A 17,413-nucleotide genomic window follows, 5' to 3' on the forward strand; every position below is an offset into this window, starting at 1 on the left:
CACTAGACAAAAATTATGATGTAACTATATTTGCTAGGTAGAGGAAGTTTAGAGTGGGGGAGGATGGAAGTAATTCAAGAAAAATAGAATTTTCAATGATTATCAATTTCATTGCTTGATTATCAACATTATTCAATGTCTAAAATTGAAAAATCAGTAGGGCACCATAAGCACATTATTCAGAAATAAAAGATTAAAAAAAACCTTAGTGTATAATTGGTGTAATTATGTCTTCAGCATCTAGTTTTATTTTTAATTATTTAGTAAGCAAATATTTATTTTCTATCAACTAGGGACAGAAAGATGAATAAGGTAACTTCCTCCTTGATGGAGCTTACATTTTGGAGGTAAATAAATAATAAATTATGTAATTTCAGGTATTGGTTAAGTGCTATTAAAAAATTAGCGAGGGGGGTGCCTGGGTGGCTCAGTGGGTTAAAGCCTCTGCCTTTGGCTCAGGTCATGATCCCAGGGTCCTGGGATCGAGCCCCGCGTCGGGCTCTCTGCTCAGCAGGGAGCCTGCTTCCCTTACTCTCTCTCTGCCTGCCTCTCTGCCTACTTGTGATCTCTGTCTGTCAAATAAATAAAATCTTAAAAAAAAATTAGCAAGGGTGGGAGAGAGTGACTGTGTGGATGGAGAAGGCTATTTTAGGTAGGCTCGAGTAGGTCTCTTTAGGGAAGTGCCATTTGTGTAGAGACTTGAATGAGAGAAGGCACAAGCCAGGCCAGGACGTGCTGAGGCATGAGTGAATTCAGCATGTTCATGACACTGCAAGAACCCAGTGTGTCTGGGACTTAGAGAACTAAGGGAGGGAGAGACAAGAATAAATCAGAGGCAGGAGAATATTTAAAATGGAGTGATCTGGTATTTATTGATATCTGTTTAAAAGGTAATTTTGAGTTATGTAGGGAGAATAGAATATATGTGTGAGTATCAGGCTGTTGGAACAGTTCAGGTGAGGGCTGATCGTAGCTTAGACTAGCGTGGTAGAGGTGGAGGTGGTAAGTAGTGACTGAATTTGGGATATATTTTAATTTGTTTAGATTAAATATGGGGAGTGAGAGGAATGCTGATTCCTAGGCTTTTGGCATGAGCAGCCAGATGGTGCCATTAACTGGTAGGAAGAGGAACAGGTTTGGGCAAGGAAATCAAGTTTGGTTTAAACAAAGATGAATATCAGGCAATCCAGTGAGCTATGGAATGGCTATTTGGATACTATTTGGGAATTCAGGTGAGAAGTCAAGGATGGAGGTGAAATGTGTAAGTCATAAGTACACAAATGGCCATGGTACCAAGGTACTAGATGAAATTTCATAGGAAGTCGGTGTAAAGGGAACAGGAAACCCAAAGGCTGCCTCCTGGGACAGCAGCAGCAAACCGGTGAAGGAGAGAAAGGTATAGTGGCACCAAAGTCAGGGAGACGTCAAAGAGAGAGTGGCAGCTATGTCGAATGTTGCCGTGTGTATTTTACCGAATACTGCTTAAAATAGGTATTAAAAGAATTTATCCCTGTTTAAACCTTTAACTGTATTAATGTAGTTTAGGACTTTGTATACTGTAATGCCTTCAAGTAGCAGGAAGTCTGTGAAATCTAGACATATACTTATTTTGTATTGTAAATCAGTGTCTCTCTCTTTTCCATTTAGGGGATCTCACTAAACAGCTTCCTATCATGGTGGTGGGGGAGCACAAGGACAAAGTGATTCAGTGCCGATGGCACACCCAGGATCTTTCCTTCCTGTCATCCTCTGCAGACAGAACTGTAACCCTCTGGACTTACAATGGATAGAGTACACCCAGTGTCAATCTATGCAGTGAAAGCACAGAGACTTCAGACTACTGAGTTGTGAAAATTACAAATCTGAAGAACGTAGACCGATCGGAAAGTGGCTTAGCACGAGGAGGCCCCTTATTACCATGTATCCCTTTGATAGGAAGCGTCGAGTGGTGTTATTCTGCAGTGCTTTCAGTCTTCCATGTGAGCTCGTGCTGCTGTGACCTGCTGTATGTAGTCTTGTTGCCAAAGCCTGCGGAAGAGCTCTTTTGTTGTCAGTGTGCGCTCCACGTCAAGGTGGACGATGTGTTTCCGGTTTAGTATTAAATGCATTCCTTGGTCTTTGCCTCAATAACAGTTTTATATGCACATTGAAATTGAACTATACTTTAAGCATATTATTACATGTAATGCAACCAAGTTCTACACAGATTAAACATAGGTGTTCGGAAATTACTTTTCTCACACTCCCATGATATTATCTCACTTGTCAGCTAGAGGTCAGAATTTTACATGTCTCTCAGAAGTTACATGGTTATTTTTGCTAAGGATCATTATGGAGTTTAAAGATGGATGGAAAACTGCTTCTTAGTTCATGATGTGGTATTGGCCTTTTCTTTTTTCTTAAACCCAGGGATATAATTACTATCTTGTCACACTATTTTGTTTCAGGATTAAAAGGTAAATATGTTTGCTTCAGAAACTTGTTAATTTCAACTTTTTGAAGGCAACAAGATACCTCCCTTCTAAACTGTACTGTAGAAGCAGAGCAGCGGCGTTATGTGATGCAACACTTGATGGTACAGTAAATTCACTGGCTAGTGTTTTCCTCTTAAAAATTAAAAACTTTGCCATAGACTATAGCATGGTTTGAAATGCTATGTCTGCATGATAATTTAAAATGGAAAAATTTAAACTTTGCACTCCAAAAGCTTATTTGGATTTGTTTCTTGCACTGTTTTGTGTAATGCAGAATAATGATTTTATTCCTATGGCATTGTAGATCCTAACATTTATGTATCTTTATTTTCATATTGTACAGTAATTTTACTTTAAATTATTAAATAGGCTATTTTATTTATTTCAAATGCAGTTGAGTTGGTTCTAATTATTGAACTGTCTGTGCACTGTATGTAGCAAGCATTTTTAATCTATTGTATACAAGTGGAAAGGATATTAGAAGTGTAACCGTGCTATTATTTCAATAAAGACCTCTTGACACCTAAAAATATCCTGTTCCTTAGTGTCTGTGACTTTCAATTTAGAGTGTTATTTTCTCCAGTTTACTTGGAGGTGGTGTGGTCCAGTGGGTGAACCCCACAATCAATTCCTTTTTTTTTTTTTTTTAAGATTTTATTTATTTGTCAGAGAGAGAGAAAACAAGCAGGGGAAGCAGCAGGCAGAGGGAGAAGCAGAGTTCCTGCCAAGCAAGGAGCCCAATGTGGCCGATGATCTTAGAGCCCTGAGATCACCACCTGAACCAAAGGCAGACGCTTAACCAACTGAGCCACACAGACATCGCTCCCCCTCCCCCACCCAATCGATTTCTTGAATTTCTTTCTAAAGTTCTTCTACTGGTGCCTGGCTAGCTCAGTTAGTGGAGTGTGTATGACTCTTGATCTCGGGGTTGTGAGTTCAAGCCCCACATTGGATGTAGAGATTACTTAAATAAAGTTCTATTAACTTACTTCTTTTTTAAAAAAGATTCTATTTATTTGACAGAGAACTCAAGTAGGCAGAGAGGCAGACAGAGATGGGGGGGGGAAGCAGGCTCCCTGCTGAGCAGAGAGCCTGATTCAGGGCTCAATCCCAGGACCCTGAGATCATGACCTGAGTGGAAGGCAGAGGCTTAACCCACTGAGCTACCCAGGCGCCCCTACTAACTTACTTCTTAACCCTTGGGCAACTGCCTAACTTTTATGTGTTTCCTGTCTCTTTTAATCAAGATCTAGGGAACTTTCCATCCTGGATATATTGTGAAAGTTAATTAGTAAAAGCCCAGCAAAATATATAAATTGTAAGTTAGACAACAAATATGTTGAACTGAGTGCTTTAGAAAGAAACAAAATCTCATTAGTTGTGTACATTCAGCAGATACACAGTTTTCCTACCTTTGCAGAGGGGAATTCTGCTAAAAGTATGCCACCATCTCCTCTTCAGTTTACTTATCATGCTTAGTTTCATACATTCTAGATATTACAGCAGGTCATTAGTGTTAAGTTTAAAACTAGGGAAAAAAGACATTTCTTGATATAGACCAGCTCAACTTTATGGTTAAAAAAATGTTCATATAATTATTCCATCTTCAAGGAGAGAACTATATCATATATATATAATATATACAATATAATATATATATATAATCCTCCTATACATGGGGTATGGAATTCATTTTGCAGTGCATTAGATAATAATAAACACTAGAAATAATATACTTATTTTAATAAATACCTGATTACATATGTCCTTTTTCCCATGCCTCCATACTGTCTTCTCCATGGAAGTGAATAGATTCTTGGAGGCTCATGTGAAAGAGAATGTAAGAGAACTGAAGTATCTACATTCTCTGAACCCTTTTCAGTGGGGGTATGGGGAAAGAGAGTAGAGCTGAGTGGGTGCAGAAATTCTTAGCTCCTCCCCACAGAAATGTCTGATTTAAATTTTATTTTAAATTTTTTTAAAATTGGGGGCGCCTGGGTGGCTCAGTGGGTTAAGCCGCTGCCTTCGGCTCGGGTCATGATCTCAGGGTCCTGGGATCGAGTCCCACATCGGGTTCTCTGCTCAGCAGGGAGCCTGCTTCCTTCTCTCTCTCTCTGCCTGCCTCTCTGCCTACTTGTGATCTCTCTCTCTCAAATAAATAAATAAAAATCTTAAAAAAAAAATAAAATTTTTTAAAATTGTAATAGGCTAAATGACATGATCAACAGAAAATGCAACCCATGAAATGGGAGAAAATATTTGCAAATCATGTATCTGGTAAAGGATTAATATCCAGAATATATAAGAACTACAGCATAAAAACAACCAAAAAACCAAAAGCAGATTAAAAAATAGCAAAGTATTTGGATAGACATTTCTTCAAAGAAAATAGACAAATGACCAATAAACACATGAAAAGATGCTTAACACTATCATTAGGGAAATGAAAATGAAAACCACAATGAGATACCACCACACACACCCATTAGGGTGACTGTTAGCAAAAACACAAGATAGTATGTTGCCGCAAGGATGTGGAGAACTTGAAACTCTTGTGTAATATTGGTGGCAATGTAAAATGGTGTAGCCACAATGGCAAGGGAGAAGCCACTACCCTAACTCCATCTAATAATCCCCAGGCTCTTAGACTTAAATAATGCCCAAGTTCAAACAACGAGGAAAAAACCTAAAGGCCAAAGTGAAAAGATTATTCAAAAAAAGGGAATCCTCCCACTTCAAGCTAATTACACCTCCCCCTCTGCCACGGTCACCAGAAAGAGTGGTTATTCCTTCCACAGATAACAATACCCCTTAGCAGAAGCTGGCTAAGATGAAACTGGAAATTCAAATTTCCCTATATCAAAGATACAGTAAATCTTAGGACAAAGAGTGTGGTCTATATATAACCGGTGCCAGAACTGCATGGCCCAGAATTTAGAAGTTTTGAAAGACATCATCTCTCCATCCTATTATTGCCACCAAAAACTTAACAGTCTAAAACAACAGTTTCACATTTTGACAAGTGAATTCTGCAGACTCTGGGAGGCACTGAAGACCATCTTGGAGGACTCGTCCTTGTCCAAGTTGTGGTCAAATGGGTCACACAAGTGGTAAATTTACAAATGTGCCTGCCTGTTCTAACCATCCCTGGAGAATCCCCAGCTGCACCTCCTCCCCTGCTGCCACAGCCAGCTACCCACCTTCCTCCTCATCCATCTCTGCCTCCGCTCCCCCCTCCTCCTCTCTGCCTGTACTCCATCACCTGTGGCACCTGGGCTGCTCAGAAATTCTGATTGTACTAAAGAACATCAGCCTGGACCATTAAAAACAAGATGGACCCATGCAGATAACAGTTAAGGATCTACTGACTGAAATGAAAGAACACACGGTTTTGATGAAGAAATTTGTATCCTCACCAGAGGCACAGCATTCACTAGTTACTGTCTCTGACCTGCGGTGTCTTATCCTGAAACCCAGCTCCAAAGTGTTACCAACTTGACTTCCGCATGTCTTAATTACTCCTGATAAAAGCCAGATGGATCTGCAGAAACTACTTAGAAAAGTCAATGTTGAGAGGAGCGCAGGGGGAGCCCCACTTACCAATAAAGAAAACATGGAAACAGGAACTAGGCTAACTCCAGTGATGACCTGGGCCTCGAGGAGAAAGTTTAGCATGGTCAGCCTGGAAGTCCTACTCAAACCCTGCCACTTTCTACAAGCAGCTTTGTTGAACAAAACCGATGCCAGCCCCGCCTGACTGTGTGTGATGGTCCACAAAATACTCAGATAAGATCACCCCAATCTTTTTTTTTAATGTACTAGAGTTTGTATAAATAATTATACTCATATAATTCCATTGGAAGTATTAAAGTATGTTTGGAGCCCATTCATACTGTGATATTAAGTGATATTTGGACATTTTTTAGTTTACATGGTTGGTAAGAGAACAGATGAGAAAATGCAATCCCCGAAGTGATGTTTATCCTGGGATTACTCTATTTAGGTTGGAGAGGTTGTTCAGATTTAACTAGATGGCTAATTTTTACTCAACAGGTACAGTTATGACATTAAAAAATTAACCTGGTGGGGTGCCTGGGTGGCTCAGTTGGTTAAGTGTTGGTTAAGACTCTTGGTTTCTGTTCAGGTCATGATCTCATGGGTTGTGGGATCGAGCACTGTTTCCGGCTTCTTGCTCAGGGAGAGTCTGCTTGAAAGTTCTTTCCCTTGCTCCTCCCCATGCTTTCTTCCTCTCTCTAAAAATAAATAAATCTTAAAAAAAAAAAAAAAAAAGAAAAGAACAGGACAGAACCTGGTGTTCATTTATCTTGAGTATTCTTGGGTAATTAAAAAGAAAAGTATTGGGGTGCCTGGGTGACTCAGTGGGTTAAGCCCCTGCCTTCGGCTCAGGTCATGATCTCAGGGTCCTGGGATCGAGCCCCGCATTGAACTCTGCTCAGCAGGGAGTCTGCTTCCCCCTCCCTCTCTCTCTACCTGTCTCTCTGCCTGCTTATGATCTCTGTCTGTCAAACAAATAAATAAAATCTTAAAAAAAAAAAACAAAAATGGTATTTCAGGGCGCCTGGGTGGCTCAGTCGGTTAAGCATCTGCTTTCAGCTCAGGTCATGATCTCAGAGTCTTGGGATCAAGCCTTGCATCAGGTTCCCTGCTCAGCGGGGAGTCTTCTTCTTCCTCTCCCTCTGCCTGCCGCTCCCCCTGCTTGGGCCTTCCCTCACTTTCACTCTCTGTCAAATAAATAAATACAATCTTTTTAAAAAGAGTATTTTAACCTATAAGGCTAATGCATCCATTAAGTGCTACAAACTTAATCAGTAAAAAAGGCCCTCTAGATTTGATTTTTGTTCAATTATAAATAGAGGTAAGACCATCCCACATTCAAACCCAATCATTTTCCAAAAGGATTTGAAGCAAAATGTCTAATGTGACCTTAAAAATTAGAATGTATCGTTTCGGGGAGCCTGGGTGGCTCAGTGGATTAAGCCGCTGCCTTCGGCTCAGGTCATGATCTCAGAGTCCTGGGATCGAGCCCCGCATCGGGCTCTCTGCTCCGCAGGGAGCCTGCTTCCTCCTCTCTCTCTGCCTGCCTCTCTGCCTACTTGTGATCTCTCTCTCTGTCAAATAAATAAATAAAATCTTAAAAAAAAAAAAAAGAATGTATCGTTTCTACCATCTTATCTAGGTGCTTATACCTAACTCACTGAAGTCTGAGATATTCCTTACTTTGATATCTGCTGTCCACATTCATGCAGCTAAATATAAGTTTCATGAGGACCTCACATGACCCTTGTATTTTCCACAATGCCCTGAAGGATCTCTGAAGTCCATAGCAGATTCACCGTGAGACCTAATTCCATGTCCTCAACAGCCTGTCAAGTCAATAACGGTAATAATGCACACCTGTGTACGAAAACACAGGTTCTTCCCTGCTGGTCCAGGGTTGCCAGATTTAACAATTATAAACACATGGAATGCAATCAAATTTGTATTTCAGGCAAACAACAAATAACTTTTTTTAAAAAATATTTTATTTATTTGACAGAGAGAAATCACATCTAGGCAGAGAGGCAGGCAGAGAGAGAGGAGGAAGCAGGCTCTCCGCGGAGCAGAGAGCCCGATGCGGGGCTCGATCCCAGGACCCTGGGATCATGACCCGAGCCGAAGGCAGAGGCCTTAACCCACTGAGCCACCCAGGCGCCCCACAACAAATAACTTTTGAGTATAACTATGTCCCATTAATCAATGAATGGTTTCTTTTAGTATAATTATGTCCCAAATATTGCATGGGACATAGTTATACTAAAAAAAAAATTCAGTGTTCATCTGAAATTCAAATTTAACTGGGAATTCTGTGTTTTGTTTGGCAACCCTATATAAGTCCTACAAAATTGCCAAGTATTTCTGGGAGCCCCCAGTTTGTCAGATATAAGTACTTAGCAGTGGACACTGCTATAGCTTCAGCCAAGATCACCATCACTGATCTGTTAAGTATCACGGAGGAAAGGGAACTGTTATTAGGGTGAATGGGACTGAAGGCACAGGATTAGCTTTGAAGATGATAACGTCTACCGCATTTCCAAGAACGACAGAACCTCACGGATAGGAAATAAGGGATTTTGACCTTCACTGAACTTTCTAGCCTGACAGGAAGCAGCTACATAGATGATACCCTTGGACTATTCCCTGGTTAGCATAGGCTAAAAAAGATATTTTAGTAACTTCTCAGAAATACCTATTTTTCTACAGATAAATATTGCTTTGAGATGCCAAATAGAGAGTTGTGGGAAGTCACTAGAGTGGAAAGCAGACCTGGGGGCGATGTTTTGTTTTTATGAGACCCACATTTATGTTTACAGCCCATTTATGAATGAGAATTAAACAGATAAGGAAGTTTAGAAACATATCTGATTCTAGTATTTTTTTTAACCGGCTAGCTGCAGTTATAGTATGTGAGAATAAAGGGAATGTTCACTGAGAATAAAACATTTGAGCATCTGTAACAATATTTTATGGGGCACTTATAATGTATATAATGTATATATATAATGCATATATAAATAACTTGTATTGTCTTAGTTTAATTTAAACAATGTAATGATTTGATCATTCCTGTGGAATAATGGTTCATAAAAATGCTATTGAAATCTTAAAATACTTGTAAAGCTGCTATTGTCATTGTATGTTTTAAAAAGATTTATTTATTTATCTATTTGACAGAGATCACAAGTAGGCAGAGAGGCAGGCAGAGAGAGAGGAGGAAGCATGCTCCTCGCTGAGCAGAGATCCCAATGCGGGGCTCAATCTCAGGACCCCAAGATCATGACCCCAGCTGAAGGCAGAGGCTTCAACCCACTGAGCAGGCGCCCCTGCCGTTGTACCAGTATTAAAATGAGTTATACCTTGCATCTTTTACAAATTTTTATGACAGGTTTTATATTGTTTCCATTTGAGAATCCTGTAAATGCTATGGCTTCATTAAACTGTTGGTAATCATATTAAAAAATGGCTTAGCCATTATAGAAAACAGTATTGGTGGTTTTGAAAAAATAGAATTACCATATGACCCAGCAATCCCACTTCTGGACATATACCCCTCAAGACTGAAATCAGGGTTTGAAGAGGTATTTGCACACTCATGTTCATAGCAACTTTACTCAAAATAGCCAAAAGGTGCAAGCAACCAAGAAGCCCATAAGCAGATCGATGAATAAACGAACTGTGGTACATAATACAATGAAATATTATTCAGCCTTTAGAAAGGAAGGAAATTTTGACAAGTTACAATAGGAATAAGCCTTGAGAACATTAGGCTAAGTGAAATGAGCCAGCCACAAAAAGACAAATACCTAAGAAGCTAGTGCGGTCAAATTAATAGAGATACAAAATAGAATGGTGGTTGCCAGGGGTCGGGAAAAGGCTGGGGTGGGCCGGGAATGATGTTTACGTGGGTAGAGTGTCCGTTTTGCAGGATGAAGGAGTTCTGGAGATGGATCGTGGTGATGGTTGCACAGTATGCTGTGATGACCCTGAACTGTGTACTTAAAAATGGTTAATTAAGGTCGTAACGTTTATGTCAGGTATATTTTAATTTTAAAAATTAGTACTAAGCAAGACACACAAGTGTACTGCATTATACACCGAATTTTAATACACTTTTAAATTTGTTGCCAAAACCTCTTGTGTACACTTCTCATTTCCTTCCAGTGTGAAAAACTCATTTCCTCTCTGGAGAATGTCCTGAAATTGCAAAGCCAGCAGTTAAAGACAAAAGCAAAACGAAATTTATTATTTTCCAACTAAACCAGAGGGCTGCTCTTCCCCCACCTCTCCAAAATACGACTGACTTTGTTGTTCATTATACCCTACTTTAAACAAGTGATGCAAAGGTTACACATTCGGACTTACAAAATAAATCAATACTAAGAAAACACGCTCTGTATATACTTGGTTTCCATGTAAGATTTTAGCCCTGGCCTAAAGCAGGACCGCAGAGCCCGGCCCCGCCCTCTCGGCGGGCCAATCAGCCGCGGGCGGGGGAAGGACGCCCAGCTGCACGCCGAGCGAGTCGATGAGGACGCGCGAGACTCCGGGTGTCCGCAGAAGCGCTCGACGGTCCGTGCAGGCGCTCGCCATCTTTTCCAGCCGGTGGGGTAGGTGTCTGTCTTTCCCAGATGGAGGCGGAGTACTGGGCCGTGAGTCGGTGTGGTCGGGTGTCTGTGCGGCGGGCGCGTGGCGGGTTCCGCCCCGGCGGGTTGGGCGGACGGCTGTGCGGGCGCGGGGGAGGCCGCGGGCGCTGCCTGGGGCGGGGGTCGCGCTCTCGGGGGGGTTGCGGGGCGACTTAGCGGCGCTGCGGGTGCCAGGATGAGCGGGTGACTGGCCGCCTTATCTTCGGGTGCAGCTGGGCTGCTGTCGTGTTACACGGTTCAAAGAGCGGCCTGGAGGAGAGGGCACAAGCAAGTGCAAAGCCAGACCCGAGCGGACGCTGAATTGTGTGGGCTTTGGTTATCTCGGAAAACTTTACGCAGAATTTGAGCAAACGGCGTCAGCGGAATAGCTGGGTTGGCGGGAGTGAATTTTTTTTAAAACTCCAAATCTGATATGAATGTAAAAAGTTAGAGATTCAGATTTATGAGTGGGTGGTGAAGTGTGATCCCCAGTTTAGTGTCATCGTCCTCATCTGGGAAATTGTTAGAGGTGCCCATTCTCAAGTGTCAGAGCTCCGGCTCCCGCAAACTACTCACAAGGCAGTGGACTAAATTGCGAACTCCTGACTGTTGTGCCGTGCAACGTCTGGGTTAATATAGAATTTGACTCGTTAGTCTTGTTTTTCTCATTCACGTGTAATTCATCGAAATCAGATACTTTCACTGTGCCTGTTTCCACTCAGCTGAGAGTTCGCTTAGAGATCTTTCTTGGTAGCTCTCCACTCAATTTACTTGTTTTCCTAATCTGTAAAATGAAGATAACTGTACTACTGCCAAGAGTTTTTGGAGAATTAAATGAATGAATGTATGTAACAGTGTTTGGCACATAGTAATCAAACACTACTAATACGTGTGTATGTGTGTACACACACATAAAATTAACATATAATGTGTTATTTGTTTCAGGGTAAATTACAGGTCTGTGATTCATCAGTCTTACACAATTCACAGCACTCGCCATAGCACATACCCTCCGCAATGTCCATCACCCAGCCACCCCATCCCTCCCACCCCCCTACTTTTGATATTAGTGTCAATGCCTGAAGCAGATGAGAAAGGTGATTAAAAAGTAAGAACTAGAGGAGAGATCTTTTTTTTTTAAAGATTTTATTTATTATGTATTTGACAGACAAGAGATCAGAAGTAGGCAGAGAGGCAGGCAGAGAGAGGAAGGGAAGCAGGCTCACTGCCAAGCAGAAAGCCGGATGCGGGGCTCGATCCCAGGACCCTGGGATCATGACCTGAGCCAAAGGCAGTGGCTTTAACCCACTGAGCCACCCAGGCGCCCCTAGAGGAGAGATCTTATTTCTAACTGCCATGTCGTAGTTGGTTATCCTAACCAATACAGGATGGTTACTTTTCCTAAACACTTTCAGAATGTGGTCTGTGGGCCAACATCTCTCCCATCACCAGGAGCTGTTAGAAATGCAGAATCTCAGACCCACATCATACTTACTCAAAGCTGTTTTTTAACAAGATCCCTGGCAGGATTAGATGCAGTTTTATTTGGAGGAAGTGTGAGAGATCAGCTGTAAGAATTCTCAAGGAGTTCAGCCTTTAATCAGTGACCAAGGGATTTTGGCAGGAGGACTTGAATTTGAAACCGTTCCACTTCTGCCTCACCTCCTGATCTTCCATCATTTCTTCAACTCCTAGTCCTGGATAAGTTTTGCTTCTGCTGATCATTATTGGAGAAAGTCGTGAGCCTAATAACATGACTGTGAGAGTTATAGTCAAAACTCAGCTCTTGAAAAGTTTTTGATTCATCTCCCTTTGTATAATGCTCCCTAGGGAGCTGTTTTCCCAGATTTCCATTCCCAAGAGGCAACTTCCTTACACAGTGACACTCCTGGCTTTCCAGTGGACCATTTCACCATCTTCTTGATACCGGGTGGTAAGGTGAACTCTGCCAACTTCTCTTCTTTTTGCTTTAGAACCTTTCTTTCCAATCCTCCTTATTCATTTCGTGAATATATTACATTCCGTTTTGAAGGAATGTAAAACCTTGTTGCCTCTGGAAAGCCTTTTCTATAGCCTTGATTTCATATGCTACCATCTTCTCCGAGCTTCTGTTCAGTTCAGAGGTTCCCTTTACCAACTTAGTTCTTCACTCTTTAGAATTAGGCTTCTCCCTGTCAATGGACTAAGCTATCCAATGGCTTCTCCCCGCACCAGACTTAATTTTTTTCAGCTTCTCTAAACTATTGTTGACTAATGCCTCTTTCAAATGAAGTACCTCTTGGTTTCTATGCACTGCATTTTTAAACTTTTGTTCTGTTCTCATTAGTCTTAACTGCCTTCTCTTGGGTTTGGGTCTTCTCAAGGCTTTATTCCTTAGTTGAACCCCCCCCCCCCCCAAATATTCAGTCATCCAGTATTTCTCTCTCTAGAGCTCAACAGGGATCCTAGGATACTTTTCCCACCGTTATTATTGATTAGTATTTTGGTTTTACTTTTTTTGGGGGGGGGTCCCTTTTTTTTTTTTTAACTTAAATTCAATTAATTAACATATAGTGTATTATTAGTTTCAGAGGTAGAGTTGAATGATTCATCAGTTGCATAGAACACCCAGAGCTCATTCCATCAGGTGTCCCCCTTAATGATTGTCACTCAGTTACCCCATTGCCACATCCCCATCATCCAATTCCCTCTCCCAACCCCCGAACACCCTCCTCCCAGTTAGGAAGGAAGAGTTGTTAGGAAACAAACTCTCAGTTTGTTTCCTATGCTTAAGAGTCTCTTCTGGTTTGTCTTGCTTTCTGAAATCATCTTGTTTTATTTTTCCCAGGTTTATTTCTTTTAGTAACCAGAATCATGCTGTATGTATTATTCTTTGATGTGCTTGTTGGAGATATTCACAGCCTAGCACACTCCTTTTATCCACTATATATTCCACAGAATTAGTATCACTGTTTGGGTTCTTCGTTCTGCTGTTATAATTATGCCAACTTTTGTGCACAAACTTGAGCACAGGGTCTGGAATTTGAGGGGAAGAGTGCCAGTTTGAGCCCTTGGCAGTCTGAGCTGAAGGCATGTTGACTTGGCATTGAGCAGGTGGCAGGCCATGCATGCTGACTTGGACAGGAGGGCGGTTGGACTGTGAATTTGGGACCCACAGGCTGATGGCATGTTTGACAAGGACATGGCTAGTTTTGCTTTTAACTTTTGTTTTCTGGGAAACTCTGTCTCTTCTATTCTAAATGAAAGCCTCACTAGATAGAGTATTCGTAGCCATAGATTTTTTCCTTTTAGCAGTTGGAATTTGTCATGCTGCTCCCTTCTGGCGTGCAGGGTTTCTGGTGAAAAATCCACCGATAGCCATCTGGGTTTTCCCTTGTGTGTCACTGCTTTTCTTTCTCTTGCTCCTTTTTAAAATTCTCTCTTTATCACTGCTTTTGTTCACCTTATTTACTTTGTGTCTTGGTGTAGACCTCTTTAGGTTGGTTTTGTTGGGGGCTCTCTGTGCCTTCAGGGTCTGGATTTCTCCTTCCTTCCCCAGATTCAGGAAGTTTTTATCTATTATTTCTTTAGACAAATCTTCTGCCTCCTTTTCTTGCTCTTCACTTTCTAGAATCCCTGTCATGCGACTGTTATGCTTGACAGCGTTGCTGAGTTCCCTGGGTCTGTTCTCATTTTGTGTATTTTTTCCCCCTCTCATCTGCTCAGCTTGATTACTTCCTATTACTCTGTCCTTCAGATTGCTGGTCTGTTCTTCTATTTCCTCTTGTTTGGTGTTTATTCCAGGTGGTCTACTTTTATTTCCACTTAGTGAGTCCAGTAGCTCTAATTGGTTCTTTTTTACATACCCTATCTCTTGGTGGAGGGTCTCATGGAGGTCCTGCACTCTTTTCTCAAGTTCAGTGAGTATCTTTATGAGCATTACTTTAAATTCTCTGTCAGATGTATTTCTTTTTCTTTCTTTCTTTCTTTCTTTCTTTTTTTTTTTTTTAAAGATTTTATTTATTTATTTGACAGAGAGAGAGAGATCACAAGTAGGCAGAGAGGCAGGCCGGGGTGGGGGGGGGGGGACCAGGCTCCCTGCTGAGCAGAGAGCCTGATGTGGGACTCGATCCCAGGACCCTGGGATCATGACCTGAGCTGAAGGCAGAAGCTTAATCCACTGAGCCACCCAGGCGCCCCTGTCAGATGTATTTCTTATCTCCACTTCACATAGACCTTTTGGTGTCATTTTGTTCTGCTCTTTCATTTGGGACATACTCCTCTGTCTCTTCATTTTATCTATTACTGTGTCTGTTTCTTTGTGTTAGGAGAGTTAGCTGTGTCTCCCTCACTTGAAGCAGTGGCTTTATGAAGAGGTGGTCCTGCAGTGCAGTGTCTCCTTTTCACCAGAAAATAGTGCTTCAGGGGTGTCCTATAACAGGCAGAGCTGTGTTTGCCTTCAGTCCAGTCTGTGATGGCTCTTTGCCTGTTGTGGGTAGAGTCTGGTGCCTGTGTTATTAGTGGGCTGGTCCAGGGCTGCCTTGGAGTTGAGTTGAGTAGGACCCGGTGTTTGCCAGAGATAAAGTAGCACCAAACTGCAGGGTGCTTTCCCTGCATTGTGCCCTGAGAAGCTTTTGTTGGTGGGTGGGGCCTGCAGTTTGACCAGCTGCCTGCCCCCAGACCAATTGCTGGGGTCGCAGTCAGACTGGTATGTGTGGTTATTTTCCCCTCCCTGGAGCAGGATTCACTTGCTGGCCCTTGTCTGGGCTGCTTGCACACTGTCAGCCTTGTGGCACTGCTTTGATGGCATCTTGCCAAGAGCAGTGGCAGGGGGTGGGTCTGCTTCACTGTTGCCTCTTGCCTATGTCAGGCTTTGGAGAGTCTGTTCTGCCAGCTTTCCAGGTGCTTTCTGGGTTATTTATCTGGTTTTACATTTTTAAACAGTAAAGGTTCTGGGGTTTGGGTTTTTTTTTTACTGGCAGTAGTTGACTTCATTTGTGAATATACTTGGCCAGTTCCTTTGCTCATCATTGTATCTTTTATTCACACCTTTTCTTGCTGAGTTTAAACTTCTTTAATATGTCAAGAGTCTGTGGGATGGAGACTTTCTTAGTCTTTTTATGTCTGAAGAAATCTGTAAGTTTGCTATGGCTGCCATAACAAAATGCCATAAACTGATGTCTTAAACAACAGAAATTTATTTTTGTTGTTTAAGATTCTGGAGGCTGGAAATCCAAGATGAAAGTGTCAGCAGAGTTGGTTTCTTCTGAGGCCTCTCTCAGCTTGTAGATGGATGCCTTTTCCCTTTGTCTTCACGTCATCTTTCCTCTGCCCTGTGTCCAAATTTCTTCTTATAAGGACAGCTGTCATATTGGATTAGGGCCCATGCTGATGACCTCATTATAACTTAATTACCTCTTTAGAGACACTGTCTCTAAGTACAATCATATGCTGGGGAGCTGGAGTTTAGGACTTCAACATGTGGATTCTGGAGGAATACACTTCAGACCATAACGTATCTCAATTAGTTTTTCCCATTTAAAAAAAAAAAAACCCTTTTGTAAAATGTGAAATATAACATATATACAGAAAAGTGTATAAAATATAAATGTTCATCTTAGCAAATTATTAAAAAGCACATGTCTTTGTGTCTACCTTCTAGATTAAGAAATAGAACACTGTCGGTATCCCAGAAACCTTCCAGAGCTTTTTCCCTCACCTCATTCTTGATCTCAGAGGGAAGGATTTCACTGTTTACCATCAGGTATGGTGTTTGCCTGTAGTATTCTGTCTGGCAAAGTTTTCCTTTATTCCCGGTTTGCTAAGTGTTTTAGTCATGAATAATTTATCCTGTTTCACTCTTAATTTGCGGGCCCTTCTCTTCTTAATTTTACTATGTGTTTATCAATTTTTTTTTAATCATTTCAAAGAATTAACTTTTGGTTTTTATCTTCTCTATTACAAGTTTGTGTCCCAATTTATTATTTTTTTAAAAATCCTGTTTATTTTTGATTGAATCCTTTTAGGGGTTCTTTTTCAGGCCTGTGGTAGTTTCCTGCTGTGTGTTCACTGATCTGCGCCTTGCGAAAGGCTCAAGGGGAACTGCTCTCAGACCAGTTCTCTGACGCAGACTGGATGTCCTACAGTTCAGTTCTGACACTGTGTACCCAAGGTAGTACAGACCCTCACAAGTTAAGGACACAGTCCTATACAAGACTGCCTCCATGACAGACACACATCTTAGGGGCCACCTGCACTTGTGACCTACTGCTATAGATTAGGGGGATCCCACAACCCTATCAGGTTGGATAATTCACTAGAATGACTTACTGGAAGAACTCCCTGAACAGTTTTATTGGAAAGGATATAGATTGGGATCAACCAAATGAGGAGACACACAGGACAAAGTCTGTGGGGGAGGATGTGGAGTTTCTGTGTCCTCTCTTCATGGAATCCAGGCATGTCACTTTTCTGGCACATCCGTGGGTCACCAGCCAGCTCCTCTGAGCCTCAGTGTCCAGAGTTTTTATTGGGGTTTCAGTATGTGGGCATGACTGATTAAATCAGTGGCTGCATGATTGAACTTAGTAACCGCTTTTCCTTCCTGCCCTTGAGGTTGGATAGTTGAGAGTTCCCAGAAACTTCTAACACTCTAATTACGTGCCTGGTCTTTCTGATGACTATCCCCCACCTGAAGCTTCCTTGGGGTCCAGCAAAGTCACATCAGTGTCACCTCATTGCAGGAGACACTGCTGTCACTCAGGAAATTCCTAGGGTATT

General features: G+C 41.7%; 2 protein-coding genes and 1 pseudogene across 15 annotated transcripts in view; all 3 read left to right on the forward strand.

The window, feature by feature from the left end:
• WDR47 (WD repeat domain 47) overlaps positions 1-2,996 on the forward strand; it is a 70,816-nt gene extending 67,820 nt beyond the window's left edge. For all 10 annotated transcript variants that reach the window (XM_046024731.1, XM_046024729.1, XM_046024730.1 and 7 more), the window contains one exon: positions 1,648-2,996. In XM_046024731.1, the coding sequence (XP_045880687.1) occupies positions 1,648-1,790 (143 nt within the window). In that variant the 3' untranslated portion in view covers positions 1,791-2,996. The remainder of the gene's footprint in view (positions 1-1,647) is intronic.
• Positions 2,997-5,130: 2,134 nt separating this feature from the next.
• LOC123952797 lies at positions 5,131-6,296 on the forward strand (annotated as a pseudogene).
• A 4,237-nt stretch (positions 6,297-10,533) lies between these two features.
• CLCC1 (chloride channel CLIC like 1) overlaps positions 10,534-17,413 on the forward strand; it is a 28,710-nt gene continuing 21,830 nt past the window's right edge. Inside the window, exons 1-3 of one of the 5 annotated variants that reach the window (XM_046008312.1) lie at positions 10,560-10,639; positions 12,485-12,592; positions 16,296-16,397. The gene's annotated coding sequence lies outside the window, so the exon portion shown is untranslated. Of the gene's footprint in view, positions 10,640-12,484; positions 12,593-16,295; positions 16,398-17,413 lie in introns of all 5 variants that reach the window. The other 4 variants (XM_046008303.1, XM_046008319.1, XM_046008329.1 and 1 more) reach the window with 4 other exon arrangements.

Source organism: Meles meles, chromosome 1 (assembly GCF_922984935.1).
Source record: "Meles meles chromosome 1, mMelMel3.1 paternal haplotype, whole genome shotgun sequence".
Classification (NCBI taxonomy): Eukaryota; Metazoa; Chordata; class Mammalia; order Carnivora; family Mustelidae; genus Meles; species Meles meles.